Source organism: Camelus bactrianus, chromosome 4 (assembly GCF_048773025.1).
Source record: "Camelus bactrianus isolate YW-2024 breed Bactrian camel chromosome 4, ASM4877302v1, whole genome shotgun sequence".
Taxonomy (NCBI): Eukaryota; Metazoa; Chordata; class Mammalia; order Artiodactyla; family Camelidae; genus Camelus; species Camelus bactrianus.
The window spans coordinates 69,156,285-69,178,468 of NC_133542.1; the positions used below are offsets into that span (position 1 = coordinate 69,156,285).

General features: G+C 41.2%; 1 protein-coding gene across 2 annotated transcripts in view; it reads left to right on the top strand.

Moving 5' to 3' along the window:
• Positions 1–12,172: 12,172 nt before the first annotated feature.
• PBX3 (PBX homeobox 3) overlaps positions 12,173–22,184 on the top strand; it is a 197,532-nt gene continuing 187,520 nt past the window's right edge. The window contains exons 1-2 of one of the 2 annotated variants that reach the window (XM_074362233.1): positions 12,173–12,504; positions 12,761–12,834. In XM_074362233.1, the coding sequence (XP_074218334.1) occupies positions 12,786–12,834 (49 nt within the window). In that variant the 5' untranslated portion in view covers positions 12,173–12,504; positions 12,761–12,785. The remainder of the gene's footprint in view (positions 12,505–12,760; positions 12,835–22,184) is intronic. The other variant, XM_074362234.1, reaches the window with a different exon arrangement.

The window sequence follows — 22,184 nt, forward strand, 5'->3', positions numbered from 1 at the left end:
GAATGGTGAGCAGAGGCCAGGTGATGGAGAGAGTTGAACATGCAGCCAAGGAGCTTAAACTTCATTTTTTCAGTAAAGAAATGTGGGAGATTGTGTGTTTATTTTTTCAGTAAAGAAATGTGGGAGACTGTGTGTTTATTTTTTCAGTAAAGAAATGTGCCGCCCAGGTATCCTTTCCCTGAAGGTCTTGTGGCCCTGGTTGCTGGGAATGCTATCCAGAGGCAGTCTTCAGCTATAAGGCTCCTTTAGGGAATGCCTCAGCTGCAGAGGACCACCTTGCCCAAGGTCATAGCCTTCCCTGGCAGGGCAGCCGGCATCCTGTGACTGATGGATGCCAGAGTATAAAGGTCCAGTCCTCTTGGCCCAACTCTGGACAACTCTGAAGGCCCATTCTAGTTCCAAAGGTCCCAGTGGGGTCCACTGAGTCTGTTATTGGTTCTATGCTAAAGTTCAGCTTCCCCCTCTGATCCCTCTTGCTTTCTTCCCTTCTCTTCCACAGGAATTGCTACTAAAGGTAACACCACCCTGGGCATGGATCTTGTCCTCTCTGCTTTCTCAGCACTTTATTCATCAGGGGTCACCTCTCCATTTCTCCTACTACAAGCTCCTACCTGAGGTATTTAAAGATTTTAAAATCTCTTTCAGAATCCCTACAAGTCCTCAACCCCACATTGCCTTCCAACTCCCGTTCTCTTGCTCTCCTCTGCTTGACAGGTGAATTTCTCCCCAGTCTACCACTTGCTCCTTTGTTAACTTCCCTGAGCTCCTGTCCCACTCCCAACTCCAATAAAATGTTTTCACCTGGGCACCGATGGGTGCCAGTTCTTACCCAGATCCCCCAGGACCTCCCTGGACACACCTCACTAGCTACATTCTTGAGCTTAAACCCTCTTCCCTAATTCCCTACTTCAATGTACACATGATTCTAAATTAAGTCATCTGCTGGGAAACAGGTTGTGGTGGTCCAGTTAAGACTGTCGGCTCTTGAATGACTCCCAGAGACCATAAGAACCAGAAACTGGAACCCTGGGAGCTGTCCACCTCCTTGTCCACCCTCTCCCCAACCCTCACCCTTTCCTAGGCTGCACTATTTCTTCTTCTGTGACTGTTCTGTTTGTGAGTGGCTTTTCTGCTTCTCCCTGTGCAGCTGACTAAACATAACTGACTCAGAGGTCTGAGGGTTACATGTCCTCAATTCAAGCAGCCAGCAAACAAATCAGTGTCTTCCAGATGCAAGGACAAGTCCTCAAAAGAGAGACTGTTTGGTTTAGCTCTGATCGAGTGCTCATCTCTGGTCCAGTGATCTAAGGCTAGGAGAGTTGCGGCCTGGGGTAGGAAATGTGGTTATGGAGACTCATGGCTGTAGATGTGAGATTCAAGAGGAATTGACGTCTTGTGCTGGGCAACTATCTATATGACATGATTTTACAGCCCTGAATAATCACAGGTGAGCAAAATTCCCAGGGTTTATAAAATTTCATTTTAGGCAAATATCTAACCTCTTTGCCTACCTATCTTATGGTTTTGGGAAGCATCATTTACTCATTTCATCTCCTCTTTCCACCTTTTTGAGCTAATGAGTAGTAATATAATAGGAAGAACATTATAAGGAAAATATCCCATGAGATTCTCCTCAAAAATAAAATCTTAAATATACACTTCAATAGTACTTTCCCATATAACACAGTTATTAATCATAATAATAAAATAAAAGGCCTTTTGAGTCCATTTTAATTGCTTCTGCATTAAAATCTGACCTAGAAATTGAACATGGAAGATAATCAAAAGTATCATCTAGCTGCTTCTGACAGAAGCAAGTTTATAACCTGTGCATAAGTTCTTAGGAAATAATATCGCCAGGAAATCTTTGATGGCCCCCTTATGGGTAAAAAAAATAATTTTAGAAAATTTATTTTCAGATCAGCATATTGTAGCATAATTCTTAAAGAAACTTTTACTTTAAATCAGTTTTATTGTAAGCCTAGGAAAGAAAGAAGACTAGGAGATGAACAAAGTCTTGACAAGAAGCTGGTGAGAGGAGAAGAAATATACTGTGGGACCACTTGTTTTTAAGAAATGAAACTCTGGATTTATACACCAGCTTTAAAAAATCTCTCTAGGTACACTGTTCAGCAGCTATTTGGATCTTGTCTAAAATTTTTAGTATGTTTCAAATAAAAGCAGATTTCTTTGTTTCAAGACAGCTATTTTGTGATCCCCCCTTTATTCATTTATTTAACAAAATATTTTCTAAGCATCAATTATATGCCAGGTATTGTTCAGATGTTGAATGTCAAAAGACCTCTTCAAGGAGCAGAGAATGTAAGATACACTCCTAGAAGCTATATTAAAAGGTAGATATTTACCCTTATATACTGTTGGTGGGAATGTAAAATGGTACAGCTTCTGCGGCCAATAGTAGTTCCTGAAAAATTTTTAAATAAAATACCCAGCAATTCCACTTCTCAGTATATACGAGACAGAAATGAAAGCAAGGACTCAAACACTTGAACATCCATGTTCATAGCAGTATTATTCACAGCAGCTAAAATGTGAAAGCAACCCAAGTGTCCATCAGTGGATGAATGAATAAACAAAATGTGGTCCATACATATAATGCAATGGAATATTATTCAGCTATAGCATGGGTGAACCTTGAAGACTGTGCTAAGCAAAATAAACTATTCACGAAAAGACAAAACAGTGTATGATTCCACTTATATGAGCTACCTAGAGCAAATTCATAGAGACAGAAAATAGAACAGTGGTTACCAGGGGTTGGGGGAAGGAGTAATGGGGAATTAGTGTTTAATGAGTACAGAATTTCAGTTTTGAAAGATGAAAAAAGTTCTGGAGATGGCTGCTGGTGATGGTTGGACACCTGTGTGAACGTACTTATATGCCACTGAACTAAAGATTTAAAAATAGTTAAAATGATAAGTTATGTATATTTAAGCACAATTCTTTAAAATGGTACACATTTATAAGAACCTGATTGATATTAGGGACTCAAAAAGGAAGGATTTCACTTGCTTTGGGGGTTTAGAAAGGCTTTTTGGAGCTGACACTAGAGCAGGGAGGCAATATGTATGGTGAAAACGGTCAGAAGTTTCCAGTCCCAACACCACTCTGTCTTTTAATAATGACAGAGCCTTAGGACAGGTGACAGCCTAAGGGCAATGCAGCATGGGGATTATTTACAAGGACGCTGAGCCAGAAGACTTGTTTGAATCATAGTTCATTTAACAGCCACGTGGTCTTAGTCAAGTTATTTGACGTCTTTAGGACTCAGTTTCTCCAACTGTGAAATAGGGAGGTTAATGCCCAACTTGTAGGGTTGTTGTGAAAGTTTAACCAGATCAGGTATGAGAAACCATTAGCACAGTGCTTGCCATAAACCAAGGGCTCAGTAAGTGTCAGTGGCTCTTATTTTCTGAGTCTCACCTATAATATGGGGTTAATATTACTGGTCTTAAGATCTTTGAGTTCTTTTGAGGATCAGCAGAGATACGGTACATGAAAAAGGTAAGATAGTATTATTGAAGATGGGTAAAATTTGGATATGCATTCCCACTGAAGGGAACAGCATGAGGAAAAGGAAGAGGCCAGAAAGTGTGGGGCATTAGGGTTAATTATAACACTGAGTATGGGAAGGAATAGTGGGAAATGCTGGAGAGAGAGAACTAGGGTAGATTACTTAGGGCTTCGGAGGCCTGGCTAAGAAACACATCACAGAGGTAGATCTCATGGAATGTAAGTGAGAGAGAGAGAGAGGGCCAGGATCACGCTGTGATTTGATTTGGCACTGAGAATTAGATCTGGAGCATGTGCTAGGCTGCCTTCAAGATGATGCCTCTCCCAGTCAGGTTGGGCTGCTATAACAAAATACCATTGACTGGATGGTTTAAACAGCAGGCATTTATTTCTCCCAGGTCTAGAGGCTGGGGAAGTCTAAGAGGTGCCAGCATGGTCAGGTTCTGGAAAGAGCCCTCTACCTGGCTTGTAGATGGCTGCCTTCTCTCTGACTTCTCACATGGCAGAGAGACAGACCTCTGGTGTCTCTTCCTTTTCTTAAAAGGGCATTATTCTCACCATGGAGTCTCCACCTTCATGACCTCATCTAAACCTAATTACCTCCCCAAGGCCTCACCTCCTGATGCTATCACATTGCAGGTTATGGCTTCAACATATTAATTTGCAGGGTTGGCCAGGTGGGGTGGGACACAAATATTCAGTCCATTAACAGCTCCCAGTGACCCTTATCTCCTGATATTCATGTCCTGTGTAATCCTCTCCCCTGGAGTATGAGTTGGATCTAGTGACTTGCTTCTAATAAAGAGAACACAGCCAAAGTGTTAGGATGTCACTTATGAAATTAGGTTACAAAAAGACTGACTTCTTCCACCTTACCTGCTCTCTCTTGCTCTCTGGCTTCCTCACCCTTTGGAAGCCAACTACCATGTTGTGAGCTGTCCTGTGGAGAGACCCACTGGTCAAGGAACTGATGTCTCTGGCCAAAAGTCACTGAGCACCTGAGGTTTGCCAACAGCCATGTGAGTGAACTGGGAAGTGGATCCTTACTTTGATGAGCTTGGAGGTGACTACAGCCCAGGCAGTCACTTTGATTGCAGCCTTGTGAGAGACCCTAAGCCAGAGGCACCCATCTAAGCTGCATTCAATTCCTAACACACAGAAACTCTAAGGTAATAAATGTTTGTTGTTTAAAGCAAACAAGTTTGGGAATAACTTATTACACAGCACTAGATAACTAATACAGAGACCAAAAATACTGCCTCTCACTTCAGATGCCAGCTACAAGTTCAAGGTTCCCCAGACTACCTATAATTCTGACAAACTAGTTACAAATTTGGCTGTTTCCATGACTCCCTCAGGTTTAATAATGCACTAGAATGACAGAACTCTGAAAAGCACCCTACTGATGATTATAGTTTTATTATAAAGGATATCAATCAGGCCTAGTCAAATGAAGAGACACATGGGTCAAGGTCTTAGAAGATCCTGAATGCAGAGCTTTCAAGCTCTCTCCCCATAGTGTCAGGGCAAATCACCTTCCTGGCACACCAATGTGTTCATCAACCAGGAAGCTCTACTGAGCTTTGGTATCTAGAGTTTTTATTAAGGTTTCATTACAGAGGCATGATTGATTGATTCATTGGCCACATGACTGAATTCAATCTCCAGTTCCCTTCCCTTCCTGGGAGGATGAGCTGGCTCCAAGTTCCAACCCTCTCAATATATGGTTGGTCTTTCTGGTGATCAGCCCCTATCCTGAGACTTCTTGTTAGCATAAACTCAGTTGTGCTCCAAGGGGCTCATGAATAACAAAGACACTCCTATCTCTTGGGAAATTCCAAAGGTTTTAGAAATTACCACCCAGAAACCTAGGACAAAAAGACCATTTTTTATTATATATAACATCTTCCAACATCTAGGAGTGCCTACTGAATACCAGGCATTGTGCTGGGTTATTCTTCTATCCATCCATCCTTTCTGTATTTATAGTGCTAGATTAGCTTTGCTGGAAGTAACAGAAAACCCAAGCAGTAGGAATTTAAAAGTAGGAATTAAATTTTCTCACATAACTAGAAACCAAGGAGTAAGCAATTGTTGGTTTTGCTCAGATGTTCAGCAATGTTTGCAGGCACTTAGGCTCTCCCTACCTCTCTGCCCCACTTACCATGTTCATTTTTGGTTTTAATAAATGTTTTACTTCAGAATATTTACAGGAAAACAATAAGATAGTACAGAGGGTTCTTTAATACCTCTGAGCTGGTTTCCCCTATTATTAACATCTTATACTAATCTTGTGCATTTGTTGAATGTGCAATTAGAGAACTAATAGTGATATGTTATTATTAACATAAGTTCATAGTTTATTCAGATTTCTTTAGTTTTTACCTAATGTCCTTTTTCTGTTCAACCTGGTATACCATTTTACATTTAGTTGTCATACCTCCTTAGATATTTCTTGGTTGTGACAGTTTTTCAGATACTCGTTTTTGATGACCTTCACAGTTTTGTTTTGTTTTTTGCATTTATTTATTTATTTAAAAATAATTCTTATTTTTTATTGACATGTAGTCAATTTACAATATTAGTTTCAGGTGTACAGCAAAGCAATTCAGTTATACATATACACACATACATACGTATATTTTCAGTTCCTTTTCTATTACGGTGCATAACAAGATATTAGATATAGTTCCCTGTGCTATACAGTAGGTCCTTGTTGTTTAATCTATTTTAAATGTAGTAATGTGTATCTATTAATCCCAAACTCCTAATCTATCCCTCTACCCCAGTCCCTCTTGGTAATCACAGTTTGTTTTCTATGTCCGTGAGTCTATTTCTGGCTTGTAAATAAAATTTATATATATATTTTTAAGATTCCACCATATAAGTGACAACATATGATATTTGTCTATCTCTGTCTGACTTACTTCACTTAATACAATAATCTCTAGGTCCATTCATGTTGTTGCAAATGGCATTATTTCATTCTTTTTTGTGGCTGAGTAGTATTCCATTGTATACATATACCACTACTTCTTTATCCATTCATCTGTTGATGGACATTTAGGTGTGATGACTTTCACAGTTTTGAGGAGTGCTAGTCAGATAGTTTGTAGAAAGTCCCTCAATTGGAATTTGTTTGTGTTTTGCTTATTGGGATTATGGGTTTTAGGAAGGAAGACCACAGAGATAAACCACCAAACCATGTTAATTTTTATCCTTATCTTGTCACCTCCTTATCACAAGATGGTTGCTACTACCACTCCAGAATCAGAACTATGTTCAAAGATGGAAAGAGGCAGAAGGAAGGAGTGTCATGTTTGTTCCCCCTCCTTTTTTTTTTTTAATCAGGAAAGTCATCCCTCCACCATGACTGGCTCAGAAGGCAGAAGACAGGATGCTCCTCTTGACTTAGACTTTGACTGTGACGGAACACATTGCCATTGTCAGGGTTCTATCAGCATGGAAGGAGGTAGACCAATGGATGACAGCAACTGACAGTGTTTGCCCCAAGTGTCTACTATGTATGAGACTGCTCTGTACTCAGTGCTATAAGGAAAGACAGGACATAAAAGATAGGGCTTTCTATCAAATCTTCCAGAAATTATATATTCTAATATTCTCTTTTAAGGACCTCATCATAGAAGGGTACACTGTTATGTCACTGGTCCTTTGGTTGCTCAAACATTTCTTCACAGATGAAGATTTGTCACATGTTACAGGTGTTATTCACTGTAAAGACCACTTTTAAAGAGTCATTCCCAAAGTGATAGAGCAATTATACATTTGGGAGTAAGTATTTAGTCAGTTTCCTCAAAGTGACAACTTGGAAAGTTCAACTCTTTCTGAGATGTCTAAGTTTTGTTTTTTTAAAGCCAAATCGGTCACGTGATAGTCCATCTCAAAATACATACCTTGCCCTTGACATGCATATGAACTAGAGGAGAAAAGTAACAGGTAAATTTAGCACAAGCATCACGGGTCTATCTAGTACGGTGGTAAATTACATATTATAGGCAATATACTGAGACAGTTTATAGCAGATGAAGATCAGTGAAGGCAGGCATAGCAGGAAAGCTTCAGAGAGGCTGGGTCCTAGATGGCCATGAAGGACAGGCTGGCTGGGCTTTGGTCTTCATTTCCCTCCTCTGCTACCATAAGACCCAGATTCCCCTAATCTCTGATAGAGCCTTTTACCCTCTTTTTATTAAGTACCCTATTATTTTCAATAGTTTACAGTTCATCTGTTAAGGCCTTGTGATTTTTATTTAGTAATCTTGATTAAATGATTTTTTGTTTTTGTTTTTGCAGTGTTTCATAGGGTAGGCTTTGCAGCCACACAGATCAAGATTTGAATCCAAGGTCCAGTACTTAACTGGCTTGGTGGTCTTGTGTAAGTTCCTAGCCCTCTTTTAGTCTGTTCCCTTATATTTAATAGTAATCTCACCTAGGCAGGGCTGTTGTGAGGCTGAAATAAGGTGAAACAATAATACAGAGCACAGTGTCCCACCCTGAGAGAGTGCGCGATAATGATACCTTCTGTGATCATCACCACGTTGATAGAGGCAGTGGTGCCATTAATATAAGCCAAACCCATGGAAAGGGATAGATATGAGAGAGCCCCTAGTTGGTTTTCACCACTTTGTTACTTAACTTTACATGAATGTACACCCACCAAAAGTAAACTACATTTCCTTTGACTTTTTAATAATCACTGCCTTAGAAACAGCAAAGATGGATTTAGGTACTTAAGGAGGTTCTACTCTATTATCTGTGAAGGCACCAACCATGTGACTCAGATTGCTAAGCAAGGCAAGGCAACATCCTACATGAGAGACTGGCAAAAGTACAAGAGATCTTGGAGCATATGCAAGTAGTTGACACTGTTCATTGGGGCTTGGAAACCATTCTAAAAGAATTTATGCTTTAAATCAATGGCAGTTGTCAATGAGCCCGTGAGGGAATCCTTGCTAGGACCCTCTGGCTTTTACTGCAACTCATGTTGACAATAACAAAAAGAGAAGCCTCCCAAGCAAGTCAATCTAATCCAATCACTTAATGCAGAATTATGGTATCAAGTTTCCACATCACCGAATGACCATGGGTTTCGAGGTGTGTGCCGTAAAATAGCCGTGGGTGTTAGACATTTAACAAGTTGTTTTATTCCTAATTGCTGGCATTTGCTTAACTGTTTTCTTAATTCTAATTTATGTTTTTATGTTCTAGTTTGTTTACATAGCCCATACTTCCCAATTGCCTTTATTTGCTTAAGTGTTTCTTTAATTTTATTTACATTTTTATATATGTTGCTTTGCTTACATAACTCATTGTTTGGAGTGGGCTAGAAATAATCATAAATCCCCATTGCTAATTAGCCTCATCCTCATGACTGATTAGTCAAGATTATGAGCCTAGAAGGAGGGCAGGGAGGATGCCTGATAGTGAGTCACACACAGCATCATTGAATTTTAGAGCTGGAAGGAATTTAGAGCTTAAGGCATCTTTCAGATAGAATTCCGCGGTTTTACATCTTCAACGTTGGAAAATTATGAAAGATTGGCTGCTTTGTCTGGTTCCTTTATGCAAAAATACACAAGGATTTGGTGACAGTTTTGAAAAACAACTTAAGAATAAAGAGAAAGCCCAATCATTGATAACTATGAGTAACCTATAATGGGGGTTTGAAAGAAGAATCAGAAACTTGACACATAAATGGGCTACAGAAGAGCCGAGAATATTAATGAACATGAGGGGGCTTCTTCTTTGGAAGTAAGTAGCAGAGTGGATTGTTTGGAATTCCTTCTCCAGCAGCTGTGCAGTTTGTAAAGATTTTAGCTTGCCTAACTGTAAGGGTAGCTATTAGCTTGGCAGTGGGGAGTATTTAAAAGTACACACAACATATGAAGGAAAGAACCTGGAACCGAGTAGCCTGCTTCATTCCAAGAATCCATCTGGCATGTAAAGAACTGCTTGTCCTACATTAAACCCTGCAGAGTAAGAACCATTTTTCATATCTCATACCCCTATTTTTGGTTTCAGGTTAGACAGCTTACTGAATTTGGGGAAGGAACAAGAGGATTTTTCAGAACCATCTAACCAAAGGACCCATCTAGGGTGAGCTCCATGGATCTAAAACGGGGAACATATGTTGAAGCCCTGTTTGGGAAATCGGGTTTAGAGAAAGCTCGAGCGTCCACAAGAGGTGGGAGTCTAGACCCCCAAATAATGTGAGCATTTACTCGTTTGTAGACAGAGTACAACGGAAGAAAAGTGTTACAGATATGAAAATCTGTGGCTGGAGTCACTAACATTAAAAGACTCATGGTGATAGAGTAAATTTATATGTGGAATCCAGTCTATCTTTAAATAAACATATATTCGTAATAAAGAGATCATTTTGAAGCTTTGGTCTATCTGGAAGCAGCTAAAAGCAAACCGAAGGAATAGCCCCTGGATTACCAGGAACTGAAGAGCGTGTAAAAGGTTCTAAACCTTAAATTAGTCCTGGATATCAGGCCCTTTCCTTCCTCCCGGATTCACTTCTCTCTGACACATTTTCATATGCTCCTCTTTCAAGGGAAAGTGTATGTCACTCAGATCCGCTCAGGGCAGGCATCAAGCATGCGGGACAATAGCATCCCACCTTACCTGGTCACCTCTTCAGGGACAGCGCAAGGCCGGAGCGCTGGCGCCAACTCCCAGCAGCGCCCTCTTGGTTACTATGGTGATCGCGGATGGGCGGGGCCATCACCGCTGCGTCCCCGCCTCTGCCCAGGACATTTCGAACGCTCCAATAGGGACAGCCCTTTCTTGTCTCTGTCCCGCCCCGTTCGACTCCGAGGGCGATTCGATTGGCGTGGGACTGGCGGCAGGGTACCTTTAGGATACCACCTCCTGACGGGAAGAGCGGGAAAGTGTACAGGCGCTGTCCGAGGCGTGGAGCTCCCGGCTCAGCGGGGAAGCACATGGTTGGCTTTGGAGCTAGTTGTCCCGTGTCCCGTACACAACTCTTCGCACCTATGACTTCTAACTCTAGGGATCAGGAGCCCGGGTGTGGGCAGAGCGTTTGCAGGCAAGGGCGGCCCATCCCAGGGAGCTAGGACTCGACTAGGCGAGAGGCTCCGGTGGCGCGCTCTCAGGCGCTGGGGATCAGAGGCCAGAGTGGGCGGGCCGAAGTCTGGGGGCGGTGCCAGCGGCGGCGGCGGGAGGTGCAAGGCCCAATGAGCGCGCGCGACGCCCCCGTGGGCGGGGCGTTCAGAGCGCTCCCCGCCCTCTCCCTCGCCCCCGCCCCTCCCCCCGGGCGCCGGGGCCGCAGTGAGTGAGTGGCACTGGCAGCCTGTCAATCCCTCAGCCGAACGGCCTTCAAGCCCGGTCCGCGGCGGCTGCTGGCAGGGTGCGCGGCTTCGGCGGTGGCGGCGGCGACTTCCCCCGCCCCATCAATCTGCTGTCCGTCCGGCGCGCGGCCCGCCAGGGCCCTCCATCGGGCTCCGCGCCCCCGCCGCGCCGGCCCGCCCGCTCCCAAACTTTCCTCCTCCGCCCCCTCGCTCCCCTCGGCCCGCCCGCCGGCCTCCTCCGCCGCCGCCGCCGCCGCTCCCTCCCCTGGGGCCGCCGGGGCTCGGATCCCGCCCGGCCGAGGTGGCCGAGGCGGCGGAGGCGGCGGCGGCGGCCGAGGGAGGGGAGTGCGCAGGCTGGCGCGGGGGGCGGCGGGCGTCCCGGCAACTCGGCAGGCGCTGAGGAGCAAGTTGCGCGGGTCCACCCGGCGGGGCGCGCGGCGGCGAGGAGGCGGCGCGGCGGCCGCGTGAGGGCAGCGGGCGCCGCTGCCTCCGCCTCCGCCACCGCAGCGGAGCCCGACGCTTCCGCCTGCCGCTTCTCCTCAGCCTCGGCGGCGGCGGAAGCCGAAGCCGGGCGCCTGTCCGCACCGCCTCAACCGCGGGCCCCGCCGGCCGGGCGGCCCCCTCCCCGCGCGGGCGGGGAGCGCGCGGCCGCCTCCCCCTCCCCCTCCCCCTCTTTCTTCTCCTCCCTCGCCGCCGCCGCCGCCGCCGCCGCCGCCGCCTCAGCCTTCGCCTCAGCCGCCGCCGCCCGCTCCCGCCCGCGCGCGGCGGGATGGACGATCAATCCAGGATGCTGCAGACTCTGGCCGGGGTGAACCTGGCCGGCCACTCGGTGCAGGGGGGCATGGCCCTGCCGCCTCCCCCGCACGGCCACGAAGGGGCGGACGGCGACGGCAGGAAGCAGGACATCGGCGACATCCTCCACCAGATTATGACCATCACCGACCAGAGCTTGGACGAGGCGCAAGCAAAGTTGGTGTCGTCTCATTAAGCATCTTTTGTGTGTGTGCGGGAGCCGGGCCCGCGGCAGAGTCGGGGCCCGGATGGCGCCCCGGCCCGGGGCCTGAACCCCGGGCGGTTAACTTTCTCCGAAAACAGGCCGCCCGCCCGGGCCTCGGGGGGACTTGCCCGCGCCCCTGGACGCGGGCGGGAGTCGGCAAAGTTGCTCTTGGGGCGCGGGACGGACTTGGCGCCGCGTGGATTTTGTGGGTTTCTCATACCCTCCTGTCCGGCCCCCTCGCAGCCCGGCCCCTTCGCACGAATTCAAACCTCCCGCCTGGACCCCGATGCACGCCGCGAGAGCGGGCCCCGGGCCGCGCTTGAGGGAAGTGCAACTTTCAACTCGGCCCGGAGTCCCGGCGCCTGGCTCCGCTTGGCCGCGGGACGACCTCGCAGTGCGGGCGGCCGCCCCAGCCTGGGCGCGGGGCGATGGGCGGTTCCGGGCGCGGGCGGCCAAGTTCTCAGGGAAGGGAGGGCCGCCTCGCAAACTTTGCCGAGCTGTCACCGTCCGCTGGCCGCAGTCCGCCGGCCGCCAGCGCCGCGCCCGCTCCCCGGCGGGGGGCGGACGCGGGAGCCCCTCCACGCCGTCCCCTCCCCCGAGTCGCCGCCGGCTGCCCCCGGATCGCGGCTCCCCGCGCGGGTTCGCGCCCTGCGCTCGCCGAGGCGTCTGCCTGCCGGGCAGATGGGTCGCGCTTCGTTCGGGCTGGAGCTTTAGCCGCCGGAGCTTGCGGGTTGTCGCTAACTAGTCAACTTGAGTTCAGTTGACTTGCCGTGGTTGAAAAGAGCCTTGCAAAATAGGGGGCCGGAATTAAATCTTGGGTCTAACTTAAAGGAAGGCGCCATATTATTCCATAGGTGATGCTAATACCTTTGTGTTTTGCTGTTTGTATTTTTAGGAAACATGCCCTGAACTGTCACAGAATGAAACCCGCGCTCTTCAGCGTCCTGTGTGAGATCAAAGAGAAAACAGGTAAGACGCTCCGCTCCGCTGTGGGCCTGGAGACCCCCGAGGTGGGGTCCGAGGTACTCCTTCGACTCTTCCAGTTGAGAGCTGCTGCTTTTGGGCACCGCCATCTTTGATCATTCTTTCCTTCCCACCTCCTGATCTTGAGAAAAAACTGCAATAAATCTGGAGTCGATTTCTCAATTCTGCCCCTGGTGTAAAATGAAGTGTAGATGAGGACCGGGCTGGGTCGCAGTCCCCAGGCAGCCACCTCTGGCTGCAGTGGGGAGGGGGCCATGAGCCTCAATCGCCCTCTCCTCCTTTTGCCTTGTTTATATGTCAGTTTTTAAAAGGAGCAACGGGAGACTGGATACCAGGGACCGATTCCTGGGAGAAGCATCCCCCAACTTTGTTTTAACTTAGCCTTAAGCTTCAGTTCCACAGTCAGAAGAATAGATGCAGTTGAACAGACCCCAGCAGCATGTTTGAATTAGGGTTTTAGTTGAGAATACTACTTTTAAGAAGCAGAAAGGGTAACGATGTGTTTAGGCATATACAGTGTATTACAACTATTAATACTTTTATTAAATTTTATGATTGAAATTATTACACTGTAAACATGCTTAATATATTTTATAAAGTAGGAAATGGTCCACAGGTACAGGTTGAACAATTTTTTAAGTGTTCAAGACAGGGAATATATGAGAAAGCTTTTGCAGAAGTGCTGGAATGAACACTACAAGTACATATTAGACTAATTTCTGACAATTTATTTCAATTTAGTTTTCTTGTTAGACTTTTTAAAATTGAAGATATTTTAGTCTTGAGGTGATAGTAACGACTCAAATGGAATTAGAGATTTAATCTACATGTTTTAGGTCGTATTTGGCATTATCTTCTCTGTATATGACAAACAAGTGCATTAAACAAGCTTTTCTGTTGATGTGTGTGTGTGTGTGTGTGTGTGTGTGTGTGTGTTGGATATACAGTATTATAAAGTTGCCATTTTTTAAGTTAGCAAAGAAAAGAGAATGCTAAAGTCCAGGATACAGTAATATTCAAGTTAATCTATTTAAAAGGGTAAATGAGATTGTGTTTAAATTGAGTATACAAATAATAGCACACTATATATAATTGTTAGTTGGTAGGAGAGTTGCCATCCTATTAAACAGATTTTTCACTCTGCAGTGTTATACTGATCCTAAAAGTAATCAATAAAAAATGAGGGGTTATTGCTTTCTATCAAGATGTATGCTAAAACCATAATTAACAGTGTTATGTTGAGAGCCTTAAAGAGTGCTTTTCCTGCTTTCTATTCGTAGTGTAGTATGCATGGTTTCTTAATGTTGAGTGATTGTTTTTAAGATGTATTTTACATTTCAAAAATCACAGGCATTTAAAATTACTTTCACTCTGTTGATTTTTAGCTTCCTTTAGAAAGCATTGTGATTTAAAACAGTAGATAATTTTTATCTGACTATAAAATAAGACATCAACCATTAAATCTTGAAGATTCTTAGTTTAGAAGCCTAAAAGTACGTAATTCTCAGTAAATTATGTTGCTTAATGTCCAAGGGTTTTCTTGCTATCAGGGCTCCACTTCAGTTTCTGCTGACAGCTAAGCACTGGGGTATTGACTATGTTGTGAATATTAAGATTGATTCAACTTTATACCGTATTATATTACTAGGGAGAGGGGATTGATATCCTTCCCTTATATCCTTCTCATGGTTTGTATTTATTTATTTTTTTTGCCTTTTTAAAGTTTTGGTCTATCCAGCTTGAGAACCAAACCCAGCAAACTGCTTTTCTTGTTTAGACGTTTAGCAGCAGGCAGAATTCAATTAGGAAGCATAAGTCCTCTAGTTGCTTATTTGCACAAGACTAAGTTACACCATTCTGAAAGGAAAGTATAGTCAACCTCATGTCAAAGGTGAGGTACGAAAAAGAAAACAAGTCTTTTCAGAGTCTGGGATTACTGGCAGAGGGAGCTTTAGTAGGGTGCTTGCTATTTAAGAACCAAGAGGTAGCTGACAAAAGAAATTTTTGTGTTTTGAAAATTGTTTCTGAGGCTTTCAGTGATAATTTGTAAATTAGATCCTCATTTTGTGCTTTGGCCACTGGATCCAAGTTTGCACGTTATCTCTTTTGTAAAAAGCCAACAGCCGACAAGGAGTAAAGGCGGCTGTCTGGGCAGAGGCATCTTCCTGCCAGCCTCTCTAACCTCGAGAGAGGGACAGGATTTAAGTACCGAATGATTGATGGGGGTGAAGCTCTTTCTCTCTTCTCCTTTCTCCCCTACTACCCGTATCCCCACCTCACTCTCCAAAACTAGTCTTAGAAGGAGACAGGGATGCTGGACTCAGACTCCTTGATTTGAAATAAAACAGCTGTGTAGACATTAGTGTTACCGTAGCAAAGAAATTGGGGCAACAAATTCCAGGCACACGCCCCCCTGCCCCCAATCCCCCCATCTGTTCCTACAGTCCTGCTGTGGAAACAGTCATGAACTTGTAAAATAAGCACTGTAGATAAAATATAATGTATATTGCATAAATGCTTTTTCTTTATATCATTTTATTAAATCTAATAACATAGTTTCCAAAGAGTAATTCTCCATAACCTAGAGAAAGTTTATTTAGTCATTTGTAATAGAAACCAGGAACATTATGTGATGACTCTATTCTGCATAATAGAGGGGTAGGGGGTTGACTAGTAGGGAGGTAAAGGGTAAAACTGTCACTTCAATGGATAATGTCATTTCAGTTGTGCTTCTTCTAAAATAAGACAAAATCATTAAAAAAAAAAAAAGAATCCATGTATTTGTAGATCTGCAGTAGATTTTGCGATTTCTGATTAGGCAGTGAACACTGCCAGTTCCGATGCACATGAGGGGTTTAGTTTGGAAAACATCTTTTTTCCTTCCTACCAAGGTATTTTTCCCTTCTGACAGATAAATGGGTAATCTACCACAATTACATTGTTTTCTCGTTCAGAGGTAGGGTATGAGATGCTTGCTTTTTCTTGAAAATGTATTCTTTTATAAAATTTATCATAAAATTATTTTGGGGCAGAAATATCTGTCATTGTTACATTTTGATATTTATACATTTTGAAAGCAACTGAAAGTTAAAAGCTTTAAAAACAAGGTATTTCTCCATTTTAAACTAAGTAAGCAACCAGTGAGATAATTGTTGATATGTTAAGATTTTTCTCTTTTTTTTAAAGCTGTATTTTACCATCTGTCTTTTATGAAATATCTGTAATGCTGTAAGGTCTCCTCATCTACATACCTTTTTGAGGGCATTCCCTCACATCTACCTGGCTAACTTAATTTTGATTGTTGAAGTCCTTTGTGAGAGATCCCATCCTCACAAGTCTGTCTTTTTTCTGCAGCCCTTAATTATGAGAGTTTGAATGAAGGAAATGGCTCTTTTTGAGGAACAAAAATGTATTTAAAAATTTTAAAATGAAAATCCAACATTTTAACATGTAATCTGAGTCGTATTGTTAAAAGGTGTTCTGTATTTAAAAAAATATATCAACATAACCTTTTCCTACGGTAGGTTAAAATACTTCATGTTGATAGCTGCCAACCAAACTCTGATTTATTGCCACCACAAACCCTAAATAGCGTTCATTTACTAGTAATGTCTAATGACATACATGATGGTTTGCCAGATTTGTGGCCTTTGTGAGGCTTATAAGCAGGACTGACTTGGGAAGATCATAAAACTTAATGAACTTCTCTACTGCAGGAGGTGTCCGCAGGGGAAGAGAAAGGCCTGCTTGCCTGGTTGGGCTGGTTGAAGTATTTTTTATGTTTAAGGAAAAGAAGAAGGTTACTATTAAAAAATGCTTTGCTTTTAAAAGAACCCTCCCTAGAAAGAGTCATAAGGATTTTAGACAGCAAAGTGGATCAAAGAGGTAGCTTGTGAGTTTTTATATGCATTTAGAATATGATACATATGATTAAACCTTTTATCTTGACTGCTGTAAGTGTGACTAGCTTTCAGAGAGGCAGGGCATTACTCTCAGTCAACAGCCCTCTATTTAATTCTGACTCCAAAGGTTTAGAGACTCAGTGGAGTCTTCTTTTTCTGATCTGTTTTCTTTTTTATTACGGGTCTTTTATAATATAATATAATGTAATTTTTATTGTAATATTATATATTACTATTTAGTATAAAAATTTGTTCACTTTTCTTTGTATAGTGCCATGTAATTCTTTAATTCCCAGTGTATAAAACCCAACTATTCCATCAAGTGAAAATTTAACAAGAAAGATGAAAATTGTTATATGTGAGTCTAAATGTTACTGTATATATTGCATACATTCTTTTAAGTTGCTCTTGCAATATTTCCAGTATAATTTTCACTATTTGTTCCAAAGTTTTCAAAACAAATGCACTTCCATACATGATTTATTTTGTGTTTTAATGAACTTATTTTCTAGTTTTTAAAAGCTTTTTGTTATGAACAACTTCAAACGTAGTAAAAATATGTAGCGAGAAGAGAAACTTGAATCCCCATGAACTCATCGCCCACCTTTAGCAGTTAGCAACACTTGGCCAATCTTGTTTTCTGTGTAGCTCCCACCCTTTAAAAATTATTTTGAAGCAAATTTTAATGGACCTTTAATGTTTTAAATTTCATATCAGTTTTAGACATTATGGTTTTTCAGGTTGGAAATACTAAATATTAAACAGAAAAAAAAACAAAGTCAGTATATATTGGAAATGTCTTAAATTTATTGCTTTATTACAAAGTTTTCCTTAAAGCAATTTAAAACTATTTTTTATTTTCTGTTTCTACAGATTTGTATAACTTACTGGAGCTTTTTTAGGAGGTTTTGAGGAAGGATATTAAATAGTGATGTTCTTCTAACTTTCTTTACTCTTCTCCCATTCTTAGAACATAATACATGTAATTTATTCATAGAAAATCTGGAAAAAATCTTACTTCTATGCTGATTTAGAACTAAATGATCTAAAGTATCAAGCAGATATTATCTTAAAAGTATGGGCCTGTCTTCCAACCCTTTTCTTCGTTTTTTGTTTTTTTTTCTTCCCAATAAAAATATATTGAACCCTCTTGTCAATACTGACGTGATCTGTGCAAGTAATTCTTTCATGCCTCAGTTTTAGTGGACTTGATTTTATTACAGATTTGTGTAGTTTTGGTATTTTATTTGGGACTTTACTATGTTATTTATTATACTAATTTACATAATTTTATTCCAAATCAACAGTATATTAATACAGTGGCAAAGGAAAACCTTGCCTTGTCCCAAAGAACACATTGGTTCATGGGCTTTCATAAAATACATCGATGTATATCTTCCATGCTATGATCCTTTTCCTTTTAATTAATTTTGCTTGTACGTTTAGATTTCTGTTTACAAATTTTGTAAATGGCTACTTCAGACAGATTTAACATCTTATTTGAATTATGTATATTTTGATAGTTCGTGGTGGCATTGTACCGAATGAAGTTATGTTAAGTATGGCTATGAAGAATGGAAACCGCATTTCGTGAACCACACCTTAAATCAGTCATCACTTAATTTTATACTCTTACCATTAAGGTATCTATGCAGAATAAATACTTAGCACATCACCACCAAACACATCAAGTTAAATAAGGATTTTTAGAATATTTTTCCTCTATGTACATGTGAACAAATTTAGGTATTTATTATTTTAATATTGACACTGTAAGAATAATGTCTTATTTGTTTTCTCAGCAAGCTTATGTTTTAGCCATTTATCAGTGTGATCAGCATGATTTAGGTAGTAACTGACTAACAAAGCTTGCACACCCCCCTCCCATGTTGACCTTTTCAAGCATTTCCTCTACTTTAGTAGGCCATTTGAGTCTTTAAGTATGAAGAGAGTAAATAATTTACATCACGATGTAGTGTAAATCGGTCAAAGTTTTTTAGACCTGGCTAAGAGATTTTTGACAAAGTTACAGAAGTTAATCAAACAAACAAATTGCTTATCACAGCTAGATGATAGTGTTATGTTTAGCAAATAAATTAGTAGAAAATGCTTGAGTGAGCCACTGAACAAAATAGACCATCTTTAGACACAGAACATATTTGAAAATAAATTTCATTAATCTTCACCCTTGATTTTAATTATCCCCTTTGTAGGCAGAATAGTAACCTGAATCTCTTCTTTACTATTTTTTTAATAGACATATTCCATAACTATAAGATGTTTGTAGCTGTTAACGGTAACAATAGTTTGATACTAAATTTGAGTGTATGTCTAGTAAAAAAATTGGTATGATAGAGTGTGTTAAGTTGAATTGGCGTAGCTTTTTTTTTTTTTTTTTTTTGACTGGCTATACTTACATGGTAGTAACTCACTAGGACTGAAAACAGTCAAAATTATGGATAAAAATAATTGTTAAAAGTTTTGTATTTGTTTTATTCAATTTCAGTGCTTTACAAATGTTAAGCTGTTTTGAACAATAACCCTTTTTGTGTGATCATATTAATGAGGACTTGGTATACAATGTAATCCTTTTAATGCTGATGATTCCTCACAATGTTTAAACCATTATTTGGGAGACTCAACATATGTTATGGGAAAATGATTTTTTTGGTTTGTTTTGTTTTATGTCATACATCAGTTTTCAAAGCATATTTCTTATGCATCAGAGTCCAGCAGGTGGCTTTTTACATTAAAAAATTCATAAATTTTAAAATCCCATAAAATTTTATTTCAAACTCAAATTAACTAATTGAAAATGTCAACATTTCCACTGTCTCTATATTAACATTTATAATAGAACAAATGGTTGCATATAGAAATTATCTGTAACATAATCTAAATTAAGATTCTAAACAGGCATTACAGATGCTGGTAACTTTGGCAATTATCATTTTGTTTGGTGAACAGTAGTAAAACAGTGTGCGGTAAAAGTGTTTAGAGAGAGAGGATAAATAAATTGAACAGTTTTGCAATGCAAAGTGGTTTGTGGTGTTTTTGAGGATTTCTTGGCTCTCTCTTAACTGCTATTGTGAGCCTGGAGCAGATTTCCCCATTGCTAATGCCCTAGAAGTATTAATTCACTTTGATATGCTAATTAGAGGGCATTATGCAAGAAATGAGATTAAGTGGCAGCATGAAGCCATTTGCCTGTCAGTAAATTGAGAGCTTTAGCATCAGGAGGAGCTTTGTTTTTTTTTGTTTTGTTTTGTTTTGTGGGGTTTTTTTTTTTTTTTTAGTTTCTCTTGGTTTTGCATATAAATAAAGTTGATTGAAAGGTCTAGAGAAGCTTCTAGAACATTGGTGGGGTTTTTTCCTTCCTATAATTATTAAACATAATGTTACAGAATTTTTCTAAATATTAATTGACCTAATTGGAGATAACAAATATGGAGTTTTCATTATGTTGTTTATATGTGAACATATACTAAGAATTTTGTGTCATCCAGTCTTTTTTTTCCTAAAGCCAAATTTCAGCAGTATGACTAGTGAACTATTATCACTTACTTCTTTTCAGAAGTATGAACTTGTGTGTGTGCTTGTGCACTAATGGCTTCACTAATCTGAAAGTCACAGGAATATTTTCTTCATTAGGGAAAGAATGAAGAAGTTGTTGAATTGGGCTTCAGGAAACTATATTAAATGAGCATTAAGACTCTGACTTCAGTACCTAATTGGAGCAATTAGAATTAGTGGGTAAATCCTGCCATTTACGCAACCTGTGGAGTTTACATTTCAGTGTATATCTGTTGTGTAAGATTACCGTGTTATTTGATTTTCATGTTGAAGATGGAATTTCATACTTGATTCTGATTTTACTGACTTTTGTGGTTTACGCCAAGCCTTTGATTTTCTCTCTATTAAACTACTATCTGATTTTCTATATTTTGTGGGGAAATGCATGAAAGAATGCTGGGATGGGAGTGGTGAACGGGGAGGATGACAGAACTCTGGGCCTGTGAAAAAAAATGAAGCTTTTCTCAAACATGGAACTGTATAAACTGTGCTAAGGATAGAATTTTGAAACCAGGCTTAACTACAATCTGAGATGTGGTTAGATAGGAGAGAGTTTGGATCAAGGATTCAGATTGAGGCTTGCTTCTAATGTCTGAATTCCACTAGTGTAGCTGTGACTCTAGACCCAACAAACCATAACTTTTCTTCAGAGCCATATGGATTATTTAGTCACCACAGCTGCCATGCATGCACACTACCAAGGCTGGCATCTCCTCGGTGTGCATGTGTGGTGCCTGTTAATGTTAATGGGAGTCAAGAATGCACACACAGAGACAAGGATGAGAGTCTCTCCTGAGACAAAAGTCCTGATTGCATTTCTCAGTGAAGAGGACTTGGTGTACCTACACATTAGCTGCTCTTCTAAATGAAATCCTTGGTTACTTCAAATTCTCTTTCCCTTCTCGGACTCCCTGAACTAGTTAAATCAGTGAATCCTCATTAGTCTCTGATTACTTGTAAAATTTCATTTAAAACATATGAAGTTATTTTTGATTGAAATGGGAACAAAAACCTTTTGAAATTGCATATTATTATTTTTTAAACAAAAGGTTTCTGCAGGCTTTCAGTTGTACTAAGCCTTTGTAAGTAGGAATTTATAGAGGAATTGTGGGAGGGGTCTCCTGAGATACTTGAGTGGCATTTGATGGGGAGAAATCACAGCATTAAAAAAAAAAAAATATATATATATATGTGAAATGGCAACCTCATATGTGTATATTATGTAGAAATCTTTACTATCCAAGTGTCCTTAAATGAGAAAGAAAGAATGAGGTCTCATAAGTTTCTTTCTTTTCTCCCCTCTTCTTTAAAAAAAAAAAAAACCCTAAGGATGAAGGTAGTTGGAATTCATAGTCAGATATATCATTTTCAACTTGGAATAGGAACTAGAACAGGAAATTGATTTTATATTTATTATGAAAGCAAGAACTCTGCCACCGACTGACAGCCATCCATGTTTTAGTTCTGTGATAATTGTTCACAGACATTACTCTGCAGTTGGCCCAGATTATTTATAATGTTGATTGGGAGTGTTGGTCCATTAAAAGGTATGTGTATAATGAATATCTTTAATTAAACCAAGTAATATTGGAATATTTTATTTTTCTTCTGCATTGGATCTTGGGTCGAGGATTAACTGTCAGTACTGGTAAGAACAAGTTACAATAGATTGTGCAATGATTTCTCTGGCTTCATGGATGTATTTATTACCATTTTTGAACAAATTATACTAACATGAAAAGTTGTGTTTGAAATGATTGTGTGCTAGATAAGGCGATACGTTACAGGAATGGTTGGGTTTATGGAGCTTTATGTAGAGGTTTTCTCAGAAATTATAGCACAGGGCTGTCACTATAAAAC